General features: G+C 38.3%; 1 protein-coding gene across 2 annotated transcripts; it reads left to right on the forward strand.

The window, feature by feature from the left end:
• The first annotated feature begins 7949 nt into the window (after positions 1-7949).
• Positions 7950-19203, forward strand: ackr4a (atypical chemokine receptor 4a). 2 transcript variants are annotated; one of them, XM_047367413.1, is made up of 2 exons: positions 7950-8040; positions 17601-19203. In XM_047367413.1, coding segments are annotated over exons 1-2 (1107 nt in total). In that variant the 5' UTR covers positions 7950-8039; the 3' UTR covers positions 18707-19203. The 2 variants fall into 2 exon arrangements, with proteins under 2 accessions (XP_047223369.1, XP_047223370.1); XM_047367414.1 differs by lacking the exon at positions 7950-8040 and adding an exon at positions 17042-17318.
• Positions 19204-20816: the final 1613 nt, after the last annotated feature.

Here is a 20816-nt window from a genome sequence, read left to right on the forward strand (position 1 = left end):
ATTATCCAATGGGAGGTGGTGACTTTTTTTTTTGGCCAGGCAGTGTATTAGAGAGTGTACAATGCTTGAATATTCCTCAGCTGTGTCAGATTCCTCAGTTCACCATGGACAGATCTCGGCTGACCCTGCTGTTCAGTCTGCAGCTTTTCCTGCTCATTGCTGCCTTCAGATCTACAGAAGCAGCTGCTCTGGTAACCAATGACCAACAGAAACAGCAGACAAAGGATCTGGTAAAAAACAGTCTTCCCAGATCCTGTTACCAGCAGCAACAGTCATGTGTTCAAGTTGCAGAGAGATACAGTTTCAGTGGTTTTGGTTTTGCTCGTCATGTTTCTCAAGCAGAAAGAAGTAAGTTGAGCTCCGAAATGTTTTTACAGAAACATGGTCAGATGAAAATAGTGGGTCACCTACACTGACAGATTCTATGCCTTCCAATAACAATTTTTTAAGTGAGAGCAAGGAGTATAGAAGAGGTGGGGGGTGGCCACCTTGTTTCATGATTTAATAGAGTATAAAAATGTGTTCCTGTGCTACTTGAATGTTTTTGACATCTTGCTGTGGAGGTAAAGGGCTCTGCTCGAGCTATGTTTATGAACATTTACAGGCCTCTAAAACCGAATGTAAACTTTTTCAATTATTTCAATGACCTTTTATCTGTGATATGTGTTGATAACCACCATTTAGTCATTGTGGGAGATTTCAACTTCCGTGTTGACAGACCCCAAGACAGACGGGCGAAAGAACTACGTAAAACCCCAGTTATAGAGGGTCGGCTAGATAACTGACGGAGCTTTTTTAATTGATGGTATTCATTAGCTGCGAGCCATAATCATTAAACTTAACAACAGTGAACACTTGACACATATCACCCTGCATTTAATAAATATACTTAATAAATATACAAAGTTCAGTTTTTCAAATGAATTATTGACATAAATTAACTTTCAATCATATTCTAATTTATTTAAATCCATCCATACAAATAAAAAGAGCACCTTATGTCAGGATGTGGTATAGAAGTGGACCCCAGAATGCAGACAGCAGCAAGCAGCAGCGTTGAGTAAAGGCTTTATTTACCAGACTCACAGGTGGTAGCAGAGGCAGGCATGAACATAGACAGGTTTGACATGAACAGAATGTTAAACAGAATGAATGTAAACTGTGATGTTTCTGCGAGGAGTAACAGAACAGCAGAGTATAAGTGGGCATGACACAAGTGGAAACAGATTGGCATGTAACAGGTGGACCAGATGATGCTGATTGCTTTGGCAGAGGCAGAGGGTGAAAACAGAATATAGCTGGTCCAAGGACACAATCTAACTTGAGAAACAAAGCTATAACAGAACATAAACCAGAATGAACAGAATACAACAATCATGGAAAAAAAAACTAAGAAAATAACTAAAGCACCACCTGGAAAACAACAGAAGCAGGATCCAAAGCTCAACTGTGAGAACAAAATAAGAGAAAAACCAAAAACCAAACATCCCCAAATCATGACACCTAGGTTCTGACAAGCTAAGAAATTCAGTTTGCATATCTAAAATAGGTTCATGGGGAAAATTAACTAATTCATGTCGGACATTGTCTAGTGAGGATTTGTTTCATTTATTGAAAATAAAATTTCCATCCCTTTCTGTTTACAAAAAGTACCATTCCTCTTTCATTCAGTAGTTTGTTTTTGTTGCATTGGACAGGAAATGTCTGAGGAGGGAAGGCAAAGGAAGAGAAGAAAGATAAACACATAAATTAAATGTTAGGGTTATGTAGGATGAGTAAAAATAAACCATGTTTTGCACAAATGTCTTTTCGAGCATACACCCATCTGAATAATGTCTTTGTTTACCCAAAATGCAAACGAACAGTAATTTGTCGTTGAAGAGGATATAAAGACCAGCATGTCTTGAAGCTGAATTAGACTCCACAGATCTTCCATCATGGACAAGCGTTTGCTGCTGGTCCTGTTGTGCCTGCAGATGTTCCTTCTCATCACAGCCTCAGAGACAGAGACTTCAGAGGACCCTCCGGTAACAAATCCCACCTTGAAAAAACACATTTTTCCATTAAATTCCCCTTAATCCAAATTATGCAAATTAAAAAATATTAAATGTGAATGTTTTACAGGTGGAGAAAAAAGCTAATCCTCGCGCAAACACATCGCGTACTCCGAACAACAGAAGAAATGCACGCAAGCGTTTGGTGAGGCCAAATTTCTTTTTTTTAAGGTTTTCTATTGTGTTTGAGCAGCTGAAAAACAATAATTTAACTGTGTTAGTTTTTTCCACTAATTTGTGAAAATGGTTTGCTTGTGCAATTGGTCAACTCTGTAAACTTCTTCCTATTGTATTTGTGTTACAGCCTCAATCGAAGCAACAAACACCAACCTCCAAATCCCCTCCTCTGTTCAGGTAATCAACCCTTTTGACGTTCATTTGTTTTTGGAGTTCATTTGAAAATATGTTTTATGGTCAAAATGAACCCTAAAATGTTGGGGGTTTTTGTTTGTTTTCATTACAGATCTGGTATCTTTAGTCCTATTCTTACAAACTAAAGCCAAGTAAACAAAGGATCTATTGAAGCTGTAAGTAAAGCAAATGTAAAAACATGATGATGAATAATAGGCTCAGGTGATTTAAAAGGCATTTTTTCTTCCAACCATTGCTCTGATGATTATTTATTGATCAATATTAAGAATGTTATATTTCCTCTTTCTCCTTCACAGTTTTCCCCACTTTCTGCTTGTCATCTGGAAAAAAAGGGTAGCTATAAGGAACTGACAGATGAAGAAGATTTGGAATCTCAGATTATTTTTCTGAAAGTTGCATGTTTTTATAGTAATTTCTTTTTCTGTGAAATTAAAAATCCTTGTTGCATGAGCTACATAATCAAACGTGACTTTTTATAATTTGTCAGATTTATTAACTGCATTCAAAACATGTATTTGAACCAGTATCTTGTAACAAAGAATCAAAGCAGTGCTCCTGTGTTGCATAATGTGCAAAGCTCTAAAACTCCACCGTGGTGTCCTGTTAAACATTCTGCTTCATGAATAAGCTGTTTTATCTAAGCTCTTGTGCACATCAAATAAAATGCCTTTAAATAAATGAAAGACATCTATTTATTTATGTCAGTATGCTTGTATGTACTTTGTTCATATGTGAGCTCAATTAATTTTCTTTACTATTTCCAGTCCTCATAAACATTGTTCAAACACAAAATAATAATTCTGTTTTCAAATTTTTTGAAGGGTTAAAGAAAACATGAGGTAATTGTGTTGCGTCGTAATGCTAGTAGACAGACCAGTTTCTTTTTCATTGTGTAAGTAGTTTTGCCAAAATACGTTTTATAAGAAACAGATAATATGAACCTGTGGTAGACAGAACTGAGCTCAAACAAAAAGCAAAACAGAAATTTTCTGTGATAGAGACGCTGCTTCTTTGCCAAATCTAGATGGATCTAGGTCTGAAAACCGATCCTCCAGGCACCACCAAGCTCTAAAAGTTGAAGGGGCAGATGTGCAAAGCAGCATATATCCTGTTTCGCAAAAGTACTTTTATTATTTTGTCGCATTATAACCTTAAGCTTCAGTGTACGTAATTGACTTCATTTGATAGACCAGCACAAAGTAGTGCCTAATTGTGACATGGAAGGAAACAGTTATACGTTTTTTTCCTTTTAAAGGAAATTCTGAAAAGTCTAACATTTGTATCCAGCCCTCCTCTGACAATACTTTCTAGAACCACCTTTCATTTCATTCACATCTGCAAGTCTTTATGTGTGTGTCTCTACCTGCTTTGCACGAATAAAAGCAAAAATCGGCACAATGTTATGTGCAAAATAACTCAAGCTCAATCACGTTGGATAAGTAGTGTCTATGAACATCAGTTTTTAGCTCCACAGACTCTCAGTTGGATTTATGTCTGAACTTTGACTGGGCAATTCTAACACATGATATGCTTTGATCTAATTGTTCTTCCTGAATCTCCCAGGAACCTCGACGCAGAAGTCCTCCGTCCCTGTAACACTAAGCGGGGTAAAGGTAAGGAATCTCTTCCAAGGCTGGCGCCTGGCACTTCTTCGTCGATGTCCCCACAGTAAATCAGTCAAGGAATCCTGTTCGTGACGCCAATTGTTGTAGAAAAATTCCCATCCAGAGACTGATGATTGTCACTCAGAATCAGCTTTATTAGAATCTTGCAAGAGAGAAGGATTTTACAGCGTTGGAGATGTGCTCAGTAGTGCTGCCAAATCATTCTGACCAGACAAAGTAAAAGTTATCCTATAAGCTACAATAGTTTTCAAGGTGCCTCTCATGAGACCTGTTGTCCTAGACATAATCTTAACAGTGTGGCATACATATTATCTCACACAGCTGCAAGCAGAAGGCTGAGAAACCTTTACTCTAAGACTAAATAAGAGAAGAATGGAACAACACCTGAGGGGTTTTAATACTTTTGTCAGTTCCTTTAGAGAATCAAAGAGCAAATCAAGCAAGGCACTAAAAATTTCCATAACAATTGTACACCAAGCTGTATTTTTAGGGTCCTGTTGGAAGGTGGACCTCCGCTCCAGTTTCAAGTCTTTGACAAGCTTTATCACGTTTTTTTTTCCAGGATTGCACTTTATTTAGATCTTTCCAACAGGTCGAACCAGGTTCCCTGTCCATCCTGATGAAAAACAGGGTGGCTTGCTTTTTCTGTTTTATTTGTGTTATACGAGCAAAGGGGACAAAATACAAGTGTATGCCATAATTTTCATTTATAAAACAAATGCAAAATCTAATGTAATTTATTTTGTAAAGTCAAAAAAAATATTTGTAAGGCACTGTAGAACAACTGAAAGCTTTTAAATGGTGCATGTCCTGCAGGCATACAGTATAAACTAAAAGTTTGGACACTCTTTCTCATTCAAATTGTTTTCTTTATTTTCATGACTATGCATTTTGTAGCTTCACACTGAAGGCATCAAAACTATGAATTAACACATGTGGAATTATATACTGAACAAAAAAGTGTGAAACAACTGAAAATATGTCTTATATTCTAGCTTCTTCTAAGTAGCCACCATTTGCTTTGATTACTGCTCTGCACACTCTTGGCATTCTGTTGATGAGCTTCAAGAGGTAGTCACCTGAAATGGTTTTCCAACAGTCTTGAAGGAGTTCCCAAACTTTTGGTCTGTACTGTATATGGGTCTTACTATTGTCCTTTATGTGTGGAATGCCTTAATGCTGTTTCCCTGGTGTAACACTCCTACCATTTCTGTTTTTGTCTCAATATAACATAATAAGTCCTCTCAAAGAGGCAAAAACACTTTATTTATAAACCTCCCAGACAAATGGTTTATGGTGGTGCGGTTTCTATCTTCTGTTTCTTAGTCATCTGTGAGTCATCATCTTCACACATCTGAAGTGTGTTTATTGTTGCCGGTGCAACGAGGTTACTGATTCACCAATAATGACTTGTGCGACTATATTTGGATTTTGATGTAAATAAAAAATATATACTCTGTAAATATAACTTTTGTATTTTATTGTATAGATCCAGATAACAGTTTTCACCCCCGTTGGCATTTTTAATGTTTTGTTGCCTCACAACATGGAACAGACTTATTTACAGAACATGCCTACAACTTTAAAGATGTATTTTATTTTATTGTGACGCAAACAACTAGTAGGACAAGTTAACAGAAAACTTCAGTGTGCATAACTGTTCACCCACCCTAAAATCAGTACTTTGTAGAGCCACTTTTTAATTACAGCTGCAAGTGGCTTTGAATAAATCAATATGAGCTTGCCACAACTTGCCACTGGGATGTTTACCCATTCCTCAATGCAAAGCTGCTCCAGTTCCTTCATGTTGGGTGGATGTTTTGGCTTGTGAACAGCAATCTTCAAGTCTAATCACAAATTCTCCGTTGGATTGAGGTCTGGACATTGATTGGGGATAGTGTTCTTGGTGTGATGGGATGTCTTGGGTTTGAGCTAGATATAGTGTGTTCCCTGGTGGCCGAAATGTTCAATTTCATTCTCTTCTGACCAGAGGACCTTCCTCCACATATTTGGGGATTTACTTGTTTGGAGAGGTCCGTGGTCTTCATGGTGTGATGCCACTTTAATAGTGGTGTTAAATCTTGGTCCTTTCAGAAAATGTTTGTTTATAATCCCAGATCATGTGACACTTAGATTGCACACAGGTGGACCTCATTTCAATAATTACGTTTCTTTTGAAGTTTTTAATTCTTTTTTTCCCCCTCATTTTACTTCCCCAACTTAGATTACTTTGTGCAGATTCATCACACAAAATAAGATTTAAAAAAATTAATTACAGGTTGGAATGTAACAAAACAGGTACAAAGCCAAGAGGGTGGAATAGTTTTCCAAGACACTGTACAGGAGTAAAACACTATTTCAGTCCACATCTGGTCAACGTTTTTTTCCACTTTCCATTAAAAACTCAAACCAATGAAACCGCTTTATAGGACATCCAGCTCTGTTTGGAGCTAACCTAAAACATATGGGTAAAAATTGTTTGAATTATTTTCTTTTGTGTAACTATATTGTTTATTCAGTGATAAATAAAAACAGTCAAAACTCGGTTTCCTGCTGCCAAAGATCTTCATGGTTGCCAGATAAAATGACAAACAGACCTAATTTTGATTTATTTTTTAACGTGTAAACAAATAAGTTTGTGTGCCTTTTCTCTATTACAGGTTACTTTTATTTTTGTGCCACTTAAATGTTTCAGATCATTAACCGAATTTAAATATTAGACAAAGATTAGCTGGGTAAATACAACATGCAGTTTTTATAATTATCAAGGGAAACAATATTCCAAACAAAGCTGGCCCTGTGTGAAAAAGTAATTGTCCCCTAAAACTGGTTGTCCCACCATTGGGTGCAACAACTGTCTCAAGCATTTGTGATAATTGACAATGAGTTTTTTACATCAATGTGTAGCAATTTTGGGCCACTCCTCTTTGTAGAATTGAGCCACACTGGAGGTTTTTCTAGCAACAGCCTGTTTAAGGTCACACCACCGCATCTCAGTCAGATTTAAGTCTACTTTGACTAGGTCACTTTTATACCATATCTAATCTTCTTTTTTAATATTCCTATTATTTTCAACCATTTGGTGGTGTACATTCTAGTGTGCTTTTATACATTGTCCAGCTGCATATTCCAAGAGTGTTTAAACTTAAGCTTACAAAATGATGGCCAAGCATTTACCTTCATAATTTTCCAATACAGCAGAATTTATGGTAGGCCATCACACTACCACCACTATGATTAACAATCTGTATGATATTCTTTTTCTGAAGTGCAGGGTTATTTTTAAGCTTGATGTATCAGGACCTTCACCTTTTAAAACACCTCCCAAATACTTTTTCACTGTACTGCACATCAGTCCTGCACAGTGTGCTAATGCTAGCACAGTTGCTAGTTTCTCTGTTGAAAGTTGACAAGAGCAACCTGCAAGAAACAGATGTTTTTTTTGAGTTTGAACTTTGATGTATTAAATTTGTCTGCTCTGTGATGATATTTGCTCCATAAGGCTCTTGAAAAGCTAACACGTGGTGGTTTAACATGTTAAAAAAAAAATAGATATGTAGCTAAGTGTAACTTTAGCTGTAGGCTTGTACTAACGGGTTCTTTAATGTCCACTTAAAAAAAACTTCAAAGCTTTTTTTAATGAGGTGTTTAGGTCTCCCATGTCCCTTCGCGGGCTCCGTAACAAATAAACCATACCAATGGCTTCTCAGTGCTGTTTGTTTTGTGAGCAGTTTGTCATATGTGCTGCTGTTCCAAAATGCACAGCTTTCTCAAGGTGATTAACAACTTTTGCGAGTGAACGCAAAAGTATTGCGTGGTGACGCAAAAGAAAAAACTTCCCTCACGTGCCTTTAGCTCCCTTTGGAGGAGTTTCCTGTTTCCGCCCACTCGAGCTGCGCCAGATTCTAAATCAAGGCAACCCTGATCGCAACAGAGCACAGAGAGGACGGGAGGTGCAGACGAGTGGAAACAGAAAAACTGACAGCTAAGTGAGTATTTTACAGACTAATATGTGAGGATTTAAATAGGTAAATGTTTATCTTTTTAGGGTGTCATTAAGTCATTAAATATTTGATCTCTGCAAGGAACGATGTTTGCTGTAATGTTAACTTTCCCATTTCTGTTTTTAAATTAATTCTTGTTGAAACTGGCGCAAATCTTTTCTCCATTTGTCTAACTTCTCTGCGTTAAAGTTACTTAAAAATATATTAAAAACTCTAAGCATTCATCCATAAAGCTCACACTACAACATGGCTCTGAACCATAATGCCATCATAAATAGAGTTTATTACTAGAAAGACATTAATCATTAATTATTTTAATCTCCGTGTTTCGTTTCTGTCACGGATGGGCAGTTGTTTAAAAAAAAATGGAGTCCTAAATGTAGCTGTCACTAAGTAGGCTACACTTGTAGTTGTTTTCATTATGTACCGAGGAGCAACACTGAGAAGGTAACATGAAGACTACTGGACCCATGGTTCCTAAACCTGGTCTAAAATGTCAAATAAAGACCTAAAAGTGCTATGTCCAACAGATTTTTACAACAAAAGTAAAGGTATGAAAGTTCACAAACTGTGTTTTAAAGTATCTGCACTTAATCTAGGATACTCCATCCCTTAATCCAAAAACAACCTTTTTGGCACTAGCGGCCTTTATTGACAGTAACCAGACAGGAAATTAGCAGAGAGAGAAGAGGGGAAGACATGCATCAAAGGTCTCTAGGTCGGGAATCGAACCCAGACCGGCTGCGCTAAGGACTTTAGGCTCAATATATGGAGCGCCCGCTGTACCACTACACCGTGCAACCCCCCCACAGGTCCAAACTTAGATTTTAAAATAGAGATAATAGTCCAGAATGCATACCGCACTGATAATCTGTAACCTAATCTTAGTATAGTGGAAGTTACAGATAATAGGACTTAACTATTCTTCAATAGTCACAGGGCAACCTTGGATTAAAAATGATCTTTGGGCCTTGTACTTTGACTAGGTCACTTATATAGCATTTGTAATGTGCCTTGTTGCATATCTTCGCTGGTCTTACTGTGAATATGTAACGGTAACTAGTGCCCCAAATCAAAAATAAATGAACAATTGATATTTACCGATGCTCTCTATCCAATCTAACTGTGCAAATATTTTTCTCTCCAGCTGTACAAACAGGTTCAGACATACCCCCTGAAAGACATGAAGCTAAAATTGCAGGAAAAAAGTGGTTTTGCAAAGTATTCACTCAGGAGGGGAACACAATTGCATGCCACATTTTTAAATACCATTTTTAATAGACTTTGTAAATCAAGTATCATTTTATTTCCACTGAGCAATTATGCTTTACTTTGTGTTGGTCATCACATAAAATCACCAATAGGAAAAAAGAAGAAGCAAAAATATAGAGGGTTATATATACATTTGCAAGGTAATGTAAAAATTAAACGATCAGAAGATCGGAAGAGCTCATTGTGATGAGCTCTTCCTTATTTTTTTTATCAAGCCAGTCCTGAACAGTTATTGTGGTGAAGCAGAACATATGATCTTGCTGAAACAGATCACTGTCATCAACATCACTTGTTAAATTGTCATTGTCACATGGTCATGGTTTCAGTGGTTCACTGATTTTACATCCTTGTTTTTGTCCTGCCCTGCATCTTGTCTCTCATATCCATGTAAATGACCCATTAATAGTTTTTTTACATGCATGTAAAAAATAAGTGATATGTTTTTTATTGCTTAATGTTTTATTTCTTATGCTTATATCTTATATATCTCTACCAGAAGCACCATAAACCTTCTGAACACAGGATTTCCAAGGAGATCTTTTTTATGGCTATGTCAGGATGGGCAGTAATGTTCCCTCTTTAGCCCAGAAAGGAATGTTGAAAACCTTTCAACCAAACTGCCATGTTTAGTCAGAGTGCATTTATCTTTTGTCTTTGAATGAAATGTTGCTCTGCAGGAAGGTCTTTAACAGCATGCTCCTCTGTGGGACTGGACTGAACCACTCAGACCATCTGATGCTCTCTGCATCAGCAAGCCTTGAACACTGACACAGCTTTTCCTGGTTGTTGTTGTTTGCTTGTCCTTTTCAGGCAGCAGCTGGTAAATACTTTGCACTGTGTTGCAGGAAGACGTCTTTCTGTTTTGCAGATGCTCTGGCTCATAAATCTTGTTGTTACCATGTGGCTTCTGTCAAAGTCTTTTTGTCAATTTGTGCTGTTTCCAGCACATACACTTCAGAAACGACTCCATGTCCTTTGACAGCTTCGCAGACTCTTTTTTTCTTTCTGCATGTTGTATTGATCTGAAGCTCTGCTGGGCTGTTTTGTTTATTATTTTGGTCTAGGTTTTTTAGTTTTGAGGGTCAGGTAATGGAATGCAACCCTCCACTTTTCGATTTCTTGATAAACATCCCTCGCTGGGTTTGAAATTTTCATTCATTGTTATGCCGAACAATGCCTTTATGTCAGCTGGCCTCAAACCAGCTTGGAAGCTAATTTGCAGCTGAATGTAGTGGTTTTCATGCAGTTTAGGTCTTCCCTGGAGCTCCAAATAAATCCCCTGCATTGTGACACCTCACACCATCACAGCTCCTTCTCAATGCCTCGCTTGTGTAAACCACCAACTCCATCCATTCAACTTATCTGCATACTAAAAAGACATAACAGTCTTATTTGTTCATGATCTTGCTTATAGTTTCTTGTGTTTTCTGGCCCCTTGTTTCCTTTTAATCATCAGCAGCAGTGGTTTCTCAGCAGCAGCTTGACCAGAAGGACATGTTTTATGTTTTCCTTTTCAAACTGATGCTAAGATCTACAGTACTGGACATATGTAGATGCAACCCTAGTAAAGATGTATAAAAAGCCTTTAAACAAACTAATGTTCAGCTCTAGTAGCATAATACGTCACTGGGAAATAATGTTAATTTAGATACATTTATGAAGTAGGAGGGAAAAGATCCCATAATAAGAAACACTTATTTTAAACAAATAATTGGTGTCCCTTGCGATCCCTTGAATCTAAATGTAAACAAAGCGTTTTACTTTTTAAAGTTGATCAGAATTTCTAATTCAATACATGACTTTCTGTACCCCTGGATATAAATATGACATAACACAGACTGGTTTCTCATGGGCAACAAGGCTGGATGAGGACCCACATTTATCTTACCACCACGGACAGTGAGCAGGATGGATCTCCAAAACTCACTGTTAGAGAACTGCAGCAAGATGTGGCATGTGTGGTCTCAAAGATCTAACAATTGTTAGAAGCTACCTGCATGTCAACTGGTTGTATGGTTATGATACCAGAAATAAAGCCTTTTCTATCCTACCATTACAAATATAAACATCTGCAGTTTGCTAAATGCTACTAGACTGACGTTTTCAGAAGCAAACACTCCAGGGGAGTTTGGCGTGAAATAAAAGATGAATGCAAGGAAAAACTCCTCATGCCCACTGCTAAGTACGGTGGAAGATGTGTGATGATGGAGGCCTGTTTCACTTCCAAGGCTCAGGAATCTTTGTTAGAGTACATGGCATCATGGAGTGTTTGAAATACCAGGACATTTTAAATACATTTATATCTGACGGTTCAACATAACTGAAAACGGATTGTCATTGGGTCTTTTAGAAGGATTATGATCCAAAACATGCGGTCTAATCATAAAAGAAAGAGTTAATCAGACACAAAATCCACCTTCTTCCACCTTTGTTTGCTCTAACCTATGAATGGTATAAAAGACTAAGTGCTGTTATTGGCAAAAGGAGATGGTCAGACTATTAACAGCTGGGCTCAAATTGTTTGAATAAAAGAATTTTAAATAGTTTTTCAGCTGACATTTGACTGCATACAAAAATTCAAGGATTAGGGTTGAAATTTATTGCTGTCATTTAACATACATAACATGTAAAACATTGGGAAAAAAATAATAACTCTCAGGATCATAGATATGGGCAAAGATCAACATAAAAGCAATCTAATTCATGTAATAATAAAAAGGATTGTAAAACCATTAAAACAACCTCAAAGATAGTGGATCAGTATAAGTTATATAAAGGTGTGCATAAAATTTAGTAGACCTAAAATAATTTGAAAGAAATGCGTTCTATTTACATAAGTAAATGAACAAATGAATAAACATTATTATTATTGTTACTTCTTGAAATTTTCCATAACTTGGATCACTTCAGTAGGGAAATATGGTTTCTATGTCTGCTAAATAGCAACTCTACATTGGTAAGATTAACTGAGCTGAAATCTATTCTAGACTTGGGTCAACATCAAGTAAGAAAACATCTGTTTCTTGATCACTGTCACCCTCTGTTTTGTTCCACACAGTGGAAGAAAGAAAAACAAGGAACTCATAACGACAAGGTGTTTCTAGAAATGTGCCTTCAGGCTAACCTAGTGTAAAAACTACTTTTGCTCTGAAAGAATCTTTCACCAGTATTTAACAATAAAATATGCTAAGAGAAAGTGATACATTCTGATGAAATGCACCACAAGGTGAAAATGAATGTGTCATAAAGACGAGAGCCAGAGAATTTTAGGTATTTTGTTTTTAGTCTCTACTAAGTGGAAACTTTTCTGGACTTTGCTCTTATCTTTCAGCAGAGAGGCAGACAAAACCAATAAATCTATAACCAGGTTGGAGATGTTCAGGTCAGGACAGGATTAGCAGATGTTGACACATGATAGTGAACCCAAAAGCCTCAGCAGATCTCAGTATTTCTTCTTTAAACCAAACCAGAGGAAGTTTGAACTGTGCATGATTATCACTGCAGGGCATGCTCCACATTAAGCTCAGACAATAGAGTTGTTGTTACCTGTGACATAATGCCACTTTACCTGTAATGTTTGACAATTTGTAATGTTTTTGGAATTTTCCACCTGCCAGTGCATTCTTAGTACCAGGGCACGACCTCTCACCATTTCTCCTTTTTTTTGTATATATTTCTGAAACCCCAGCAGATGTTTTTAAACACAGCTCATATTAGGGGTCATAAATCTTTTGGTGTTTATTCCCTTAAGTCCAGTTGGTATATTCTTCTTTGGAAAGTATTTCTTCTGTTTTCACAGGTGTGTTTGTGTGCAGCCAGAGATGCCGTGTTTGCGAACAGAGAGAAAATACCGAAATTGTCTGGTTAACAGAACAAGAAAAGCTGTATTTATTTAACACCTTTATGTTGAGAGTTTGAAATCTGAACTCTTAACATCCTGGCATGTTTTTGTAATTGGATGTTCCCATCAAAAACTAATAAAAAACAAAAACAAAAGTAGTTATTTTATTGTAATAATATAAAATATCAAATAGAAATATGAGCCTTTTTTCCTTCCTTTGTCAAAACCAGTAAATATGGATGAACAAGAACATATAAAAAGAACACACATTTAACATTCTGATGATATTGAATGAGTATTTTAAAAAATTATTTTTTATCGTATTCGTTTTATTGTAAAGATATTTACCGAGTGCAGCAAATTGATATTTTTTTAGGCTTAGGGTGTGAGGAAAAAAAGTCAGGATTTAGTTTCTCTTTGAAGGTGATTAAACTAAATTTAAAGAACAGTTCATGTTTCCGTTAAAGTTTTGTGTTTTAAAATTCAAATCACGCACTTTTTGCGTGCCTCTTTCATTTGTGAAGATGAGAAAACTGAATTACCAAATTTTGCTAATAATAGCACACAAACCAGATTTTTCCAGTAATATGCTCTGTCTTGTGCTTCATGGATTGCAATAACTTCACACTTAAAAAATATCTCACCTATTCAAAATTGTAGTTTAAACTCAAATACAAAAACTATAAAACCGTTTACTTTTAATCAGTCTCCTAAAATATTATCTTTACCTAAAACAATAAAAGATTTGAAGGTTGAGACAATTAAAAAACAAATTGTAATGAATGAATGAGTGAACATCAAATCAAGGATGTAACAGGGAGATCAAAATATGCTGCATCTGGTTTTAATGGGTTAAGGGAAAGGATGAGGTCGTTGGATGTGGATAAAACTGTAATCGACCTGCCCTTCACAATTACTGCCAAGATAATTTTGTCTCTGAGTTTTTCTCCTGGGTAAGTTGCGAATACTTCCAAAGTATTCTGACTCAATTTACAAATTTTAAACTGAAACAGGCCTCTTTCCCAAATTCACAGGACAACATGTAGATTAACCAGTCTAAATCCTGCTGGAATGTCCAGTTCTAAGACCAATCTGGTCTAAATAAACACCACCATAGTTTTTTTTATAACTAGGCAACCAGTAATCAGCAAGAAACAACTCACTTTTTCCTAAGTTACACTTACGAACATGTGGCAACAGTTTAACTCAATCAGCTTTCATGAACTAGCGACCTGCGTCACAGCCTGTTCCCCACAGGAGATGTTTTTGTTCTTCTTGTTTATCACAAAGTCTTCAATCGTCTTTTAATAATGTTGGTGTGAGGTTCTCAAAAATTCTTGAGAGATCATGTTATGCATCTAAAGTACGTTCAAAACCCCTTAAAATACGTTCGATTTTTAAGGTGTAGCCTGAGCCAATGTTTGGTTTTGACCCTTCAGCTCCAAAGCCGTTCTGCCACCTTCAATTAGCCCGTTGAAGTGGGCAGAACTTCAATGATTTAGACAAAATTATGAGTCAGGCAAAAAAATAAGGCATATTTCTCCAAATAAAAACAAATTTTTTGAAACAGAACATTGTGACCTTTCAGGCTATTTTTGTATTGTTCTTTTTATATGCAAGCAAGGGATCATGAATGTTAACATCTTATGTTCTTTTAATTAAATCAGCACAAATGTTCAGTGCTTGTTCAAGCCTGAATGAAATTCTGAGTCTTTAAATCAGTAGAATGGTTTTGTGTCAAAAATACCTTATATGTGTATGTGGCAGAGAGTTTAAAATAAAATGTTGTAAAAACCTAAAATCTGCGATACTTTCCATTGATGCATCTGAAGATGCATTGAAAATTTGCAGTACAGTGGCTTTCAAGAGTTTGAGGACAAGACCTCTGCTATAGGCCAACGAGACAGCTGTAAAGAAGCAGTGTACACAGTGTAGGTTCTTACATAAATGGTTCCCTGGGCAAGCACCTCTTTTAGCTGACCCCTGACCGATCAAAATGTAGGAAATCATAAAGATTTTGGGGTGAAATAAAATGTGATGCAGTCCCTCACAAAGGTGTAAGATAGCCTCTCTATTCTCCACAGCAAACAGGGGGCACCAACTCTCCACTGACTGTACCTGCATGAAAGCAATGGAAAAATGTCTGCCCTTTCAAAAGTGTAGCTGACATAAGTTACATTTTCTGTTGGGTCCTCCCCTTTCTATTGCTGCCCAGGGCAACTGTTCCTATGGTTCATATGAAAACCAGCACTGTGCATAGAGGTAGAGCTGGTTCTGTGAGCCACAAAAACTACAGCATACAGGTCCTTCTCAAAATATTAGCATATTGAGATAAAGTTCATTATTTTCCATAATGTCATGATGAAAATTTAACATTCATATATTTTAGATTCATTGCACACTAACTGAAATATTTCAGGTCTTTCATTGTCTTAATATGGATGATTTTGGCATACAGCTCATGAAAACCCAAAATTCCTATCTCACAAAATTAGCATATCATTAAAAGGGTCTCTAAACGAGCTATGAACCTAATCATCTGAATCAAGGAGTTAACTCTAAACATCGGCAAAAGATTCCTGGGGCCTTTAAAACTCCCAGCCTGGTTCATCACTCAAAACCCCAATCATGGGTAAGACTGCCGACCTGACTGCTGTCCAGAAGGCCACTATTGACACCCTCAAGCAAGAGGGTAAGACACAGAAAGAAATTTCTGAACGAATAGGCTGTTCCCAGAGTGCTGTATCAAGGCACCTCAGTGGGAAGTCTGTGGGAAGGAAAAAGTGTGGCAGAAAACGCTGCACAACGAGAAGAGGTGACCGGACCCTGAGGAAGATTGTGGAGAAGGGCCGATTCCAGACCTTGGGGGACCTGCAGAAGCAGTGGACTGAGTCTGGAGTAGAAACATCCAGAGCCACCGTGCACAGGCGTGTGCAGGAAATGGGCTACAGGTGCTGCATTCCCCAGACCTGGGCTACAGAGAAGCAGCACTGGACTGTTGCTCAGTGGTCCAAAGTACTTTTTTCGGATGAAAGCAAATTCTGCATGTCATTCGGAAAAGAGGTGCCAGAGTCTGGAGGAAGACTGGGGAGAAGGAAATGCCTAAATGCCAGAAGTCCAGTGTCAAGTACCCACAGTCAGTGATGGTCTGGGGTGCCGTGTCAGCTGCTGGTGTTGGTCCACTGTGTTTTATCAAGGGCAGGGTCAATGCAGCTAGCCATCAGGAGATTTTGGAGCACTTCATGCTTCCATCTGCTGAAAAGCTTTATGGAGATGAAGATTTCATTTTTCAGCACGACCTGGCACCTGCTTGCAGTGCCAAAACCACTGGTAAATGGTTTACTGACCATGGTATCACTGTGCTCAATTGGCCGGCCAACTCTCCTGACCTGAACCCCATAGAGCATCTGTGGGATATTGTGAAGAGAACGTTGAGAGACTCAAGACCCAACACTCTGGATGAGTTAAAGGCCGCTATCGAAGCATCCTGGGCCTCCATAAGACCTCAGCAGTGCCACAGGCTGATTGCCTCCATGCCACGCCGCATTGAAGCAGTCATTTCTGCCAAAGGATTCCCGACCAAGTATTGAGTGCATAACTGTACATGATTATTTGAAGGTTGACGTTTTTTGTATTAAAAACACTTTTCTTTTATTGGTCGGATGAAATATGCTAATTTTGTGAGATAGGAATTTTGGGTTTTCATGAGCTGTATGCCAAAATCATCCGTATTAAGACAATAAAAGACCTGAAATATTTCAGTTAGTGTGCAATGAATCTAAAATATATGAATGTTAAATTTTCATTATGACATTATGGAAAATAATGAACTTTATCACAATATGCTAATATTTTGAGAAGGACCTGTATATCGGACCCAAAAAGGTACTCCCCTTTTGTTCTGAGCAGATTCTGATTTGGATGTTCAATGTTGCATCTTGAATTTTTCTCCCCTTGCCTTCTTTTATTCTTCCCAGCTTCAGATTAAAAGGCACCATAAAACCTTGAATTCAACTATGAAGAAAAGCTTCCTCTTGACACCTGAGACCATGCCATGCAATAATTTCATTATTCTACCAAAAAATGTGAATCATAAAAAACCCTGAATGGGAATGTGCAAATCATTCCTTAAATTAAATTAATTAAACTGGTGAGTAATGAGATGGATTTGATGTTTGAGAACCAAGTAAGACTGATTTAGTTATGGATTTCAAAGTCATTTAAAGCAGCTGATTGTTGCTACAAAAGCTTAAAGGCTAATGTTACATATTGCTCTAAGGTAAGTTAAAACAATAAAAACTTAAGGTAAGGTAACTTACTTCTGTTAGACCAACATAATTTTGCCACATTACAGATATCAAGTTGCACCAAACTGTGATTGTTTAAATACTGGTAATATTTCTAAATGTTCTTCCTCCCACCTGTTTCATAGTGAGCATGGCTGTCTTACATGAGGACGACTACGACTACCACGAAAACATCAGCTTTAACTACAGCTATGAGGACTACCCCGCCCTGTGCGAGAAGGGCGACATCCGGTCCTTCGCAGCCTTCTTCCTCCCCATCATGTACAGTCTGTGTCTGGTTGCAGGACTGACGGGAAACGTTCTGGTCCTGGCCGTCTACGCCTACCACAAACGGCTGAAGACCATGACGGACTCTTTCCTAAGCCACTTGGCTGTGGCCGACTTGCTGCTTCTCTTCACGCTGCCTTTCTGGGCAGCTGACGCTGCCAGGGGCTGGGAGTTGGGGGATGCCGTCTGTAAGATTGTGTCGGCCTGCTACACATTGAACTTCAACTGCTGCATGTTGCTGTTGGCCTGCATCAGCTTGGACCGTTATCTGGCGGTTCTCAGACTGCAGGGTGAAGATGAACGAAGGAAGCTGCAGAGGCTTTTCAACAGGAGACATTGCTGGAAGTGGTGCTTAGCTGTCTGGGGAACAGCCTCCCTTCTTGGTCTACCTGATTTAATTTTCTCAGAAGTGATATGGACATCGAATAGGAACGTCTGCATTGCCATCTACCCCTCATCCATGGCTCGAAGTGGTAAAGCTGTGCTGGAGGTGGCCGAGGTGCTGCTGGGATTCCTTCTTCCTCTCCTGGTCATGGTGATCTGTTACGGGTCTGTCGGCCGAGCCCTGAAAAGCCTACCCATTGAGAGCAGAGGCAAGAAGAGGAGAGTTCTGTGGGTTCTTCTAATAGTAGTGGGGGTGTTTGTTGTCACTCAGCTGCCATACAATGTGCTAAAACTGCACCGGGCCGTGGATTCGGTGTACATTTTTGTGACTCATTGCGGGACGAGCAAGGTGCTAGATCAGGCAGCCCAGGTGACGGAAAGCCTGGCCCTTATACACTGCTGCATCAACCCAATCATTTATGCCTTCATGGGGTCCTCCTTCAGGCAGCATATGATGAAAGTTGCTAAAACGTTTGGAGAGAAAAGAAGGAAGAGGAGAACGAGGACAGAGGGTGAAGAGATAGAGATGTCATTTAACTCTCATAGTGTAACCCAGGAGACAAACTCATTCTCAGTTTGAGTTAATCCCATGGTTCTCAAACTGTGGTACAAGTACTGGTAGTACTTGGATAGTCAGAAGATATCATGGTGTCAACAGTTCATAGTGTAAATGGCCTAGAACGCTAATTAACTATCATGTAGAGCTACTAAGCTAAAGCCAAATGGAGTACTTATTTAAGCAATGTCTGAGTTTTGCTTCAAACAGAAACCTCTTAAAAGAAAAGCGCAACAAACAATATTTTGAAAGCTCCAAGAACAAGTGCTGGTGGCTACTTATTCACCCATAAAGTTGGAACGTGGATCTGGAAACCTAACCGTGCACCAGTCGGAAGAACAAAGGGATATTATAATAGTGTTTTCTCTTTGTATTCGGAAGTCAGATGTTTTGAGTTCCTAATTAGAAAAACAACAAAACTTAAATACACAAAAAAAAACTGAACACTCTCAAAAGAGTTGCGACATCATTCTTAGCTCTGAACTGTGGCTTCCAAGACAAATAAAGTGCTGCATAATTACTGTGCTCGGTGACCAGCTTATTGCATAGCAAAATAAGTTAATAACTGTATTACTTCACATTTTATGCATTTAGCCTCTAAAAGAAAATTTTTACTGTCAGAAATATTAAGATACTCTGCCAAAAATTATAATAAACAGGTTGTTACTGTGGGTATGAACACTTTCAAACACAGCAGCCATATTGGATTGTAAGGTTGGCTGTGGTAAGAAACCTCTGACTTTATCACTTGAAATCCTTACTTAGAATAAGATTGTTTTTCCCTCATTTTCTTTGTTTTTTGTAAAACAAATAACAAGCTAAAAATGCAAGTCTTGTTTACATGTTTGTTTACTGTTTTAAATAAAAGAGATACAGTGAAGAAAATAAGTATTTGAACAACCTGCGACTTTGCAAGTTCTCCCACATAGAAATCATGGAGGGGTCTGAAAATTTCATCTTAGGTGCACGTCCACTGTGAGAGACATCATTTAAAAACAAAATACAGAAATCACAGTGTATGATCTTTTTAATAATTTATTTGTGTGTTACTGCTGCAAATAAGTACTTGAACACCTGTGAAAATCAATGTTAATATTTGGTACAGTAGCCTTTGTTTGCATTTACAGAGGTAAACATTTCCTGTAGTTTTTCACCATGTTTGCACAAACTGTGGCAGGGATTTTGGCCCATTCCTCCGCACAGATCTTCTCTAGATCAGCCCGGTTTCTGGGCTGTCGCTGAGAAACACGAGAGTTTGAGCTCCCTCCAAAGATTTTCTATAGGGTTTAGGTCTGGAGACTGGCTAGGCCACTCCAGAACCTTGATGTGCTTCTTACGGAGCCACTCCTTGGTTATCCTGGCTGTGTGCTTCGGGTCATTGTCATGTTGGAAGACCCAGTCAAGACCCATCTTCAATGCTCTAACTGAGGGAAGGAGGTCGTTCCCGAAAATCTCGCAATACATGGCCCCGGTCATCCTCTCCTTAATGCAGTGCAGTCGTCCTGTTCCATGTGTAGAAAAACATCCCCAAACCATGATGCTTCCACCTCCATGCTTCACAGTAGGGATGGTGTTTTTGGGATGGTCCTCATCATTCTTCGTCCTCCAAACACGGCGAGTGGAATTAAGACCAAAAAGTTCTATTTTGGTCTCATCTGACCACAGAACTCTCCCATGACTCCTCTTGATCATCCAAATGGTCTTGGGCAAACTTAAGACGGGCCTGGACGTGTGCTGATTTAAGCAGGGGAACCTTCCATGCCATGCATGACTTTAAACTATGACGTCTTAGTGTATTACTCACAGTAACCTTGGAAACAGTGGTGCCAGCTCTCTTCAGATCATTGACCAGCTCCTCCCATGTAGTTCTGGGAGGATTCCTCACCTTTCTTAGGATCATTGATACGCCACGAAGTGAGATCTTGCATGGAGCCCCAGTACGAGGGAGATTGACTGTCATGTTCAGCTTCTTCCATTTTCTAATAATTACTCCAACAGTTGATCTTTTTTCTCCAAGCTGCTTGGTAATTGCTCCTTTTCCAGCCTTGTGCAGGTCTACAATTTTGTCTGGTGTCTTTGGACAGCTCTTTGGTCTTAGCCATTTTAGTAGTTAGAGTCTTACTGATTGTGTGGA

Source organism: Girardinichthys multiradiatus, chromosome 6, assembly GCF_021462225.1.
Source record: "Girardinichthys multiradiatus isolate DD_20200921_A chromosome 6, DD_fGirMul_XY1, whole genome shotgun sequence".
Lineage (NCBI taxonomy): Eukaryota > Metazoa > Chordata > Actinopteri > Cyprinodontiformes > Goodeidae > Girardinichthys > Girardinichthys multiradiatus.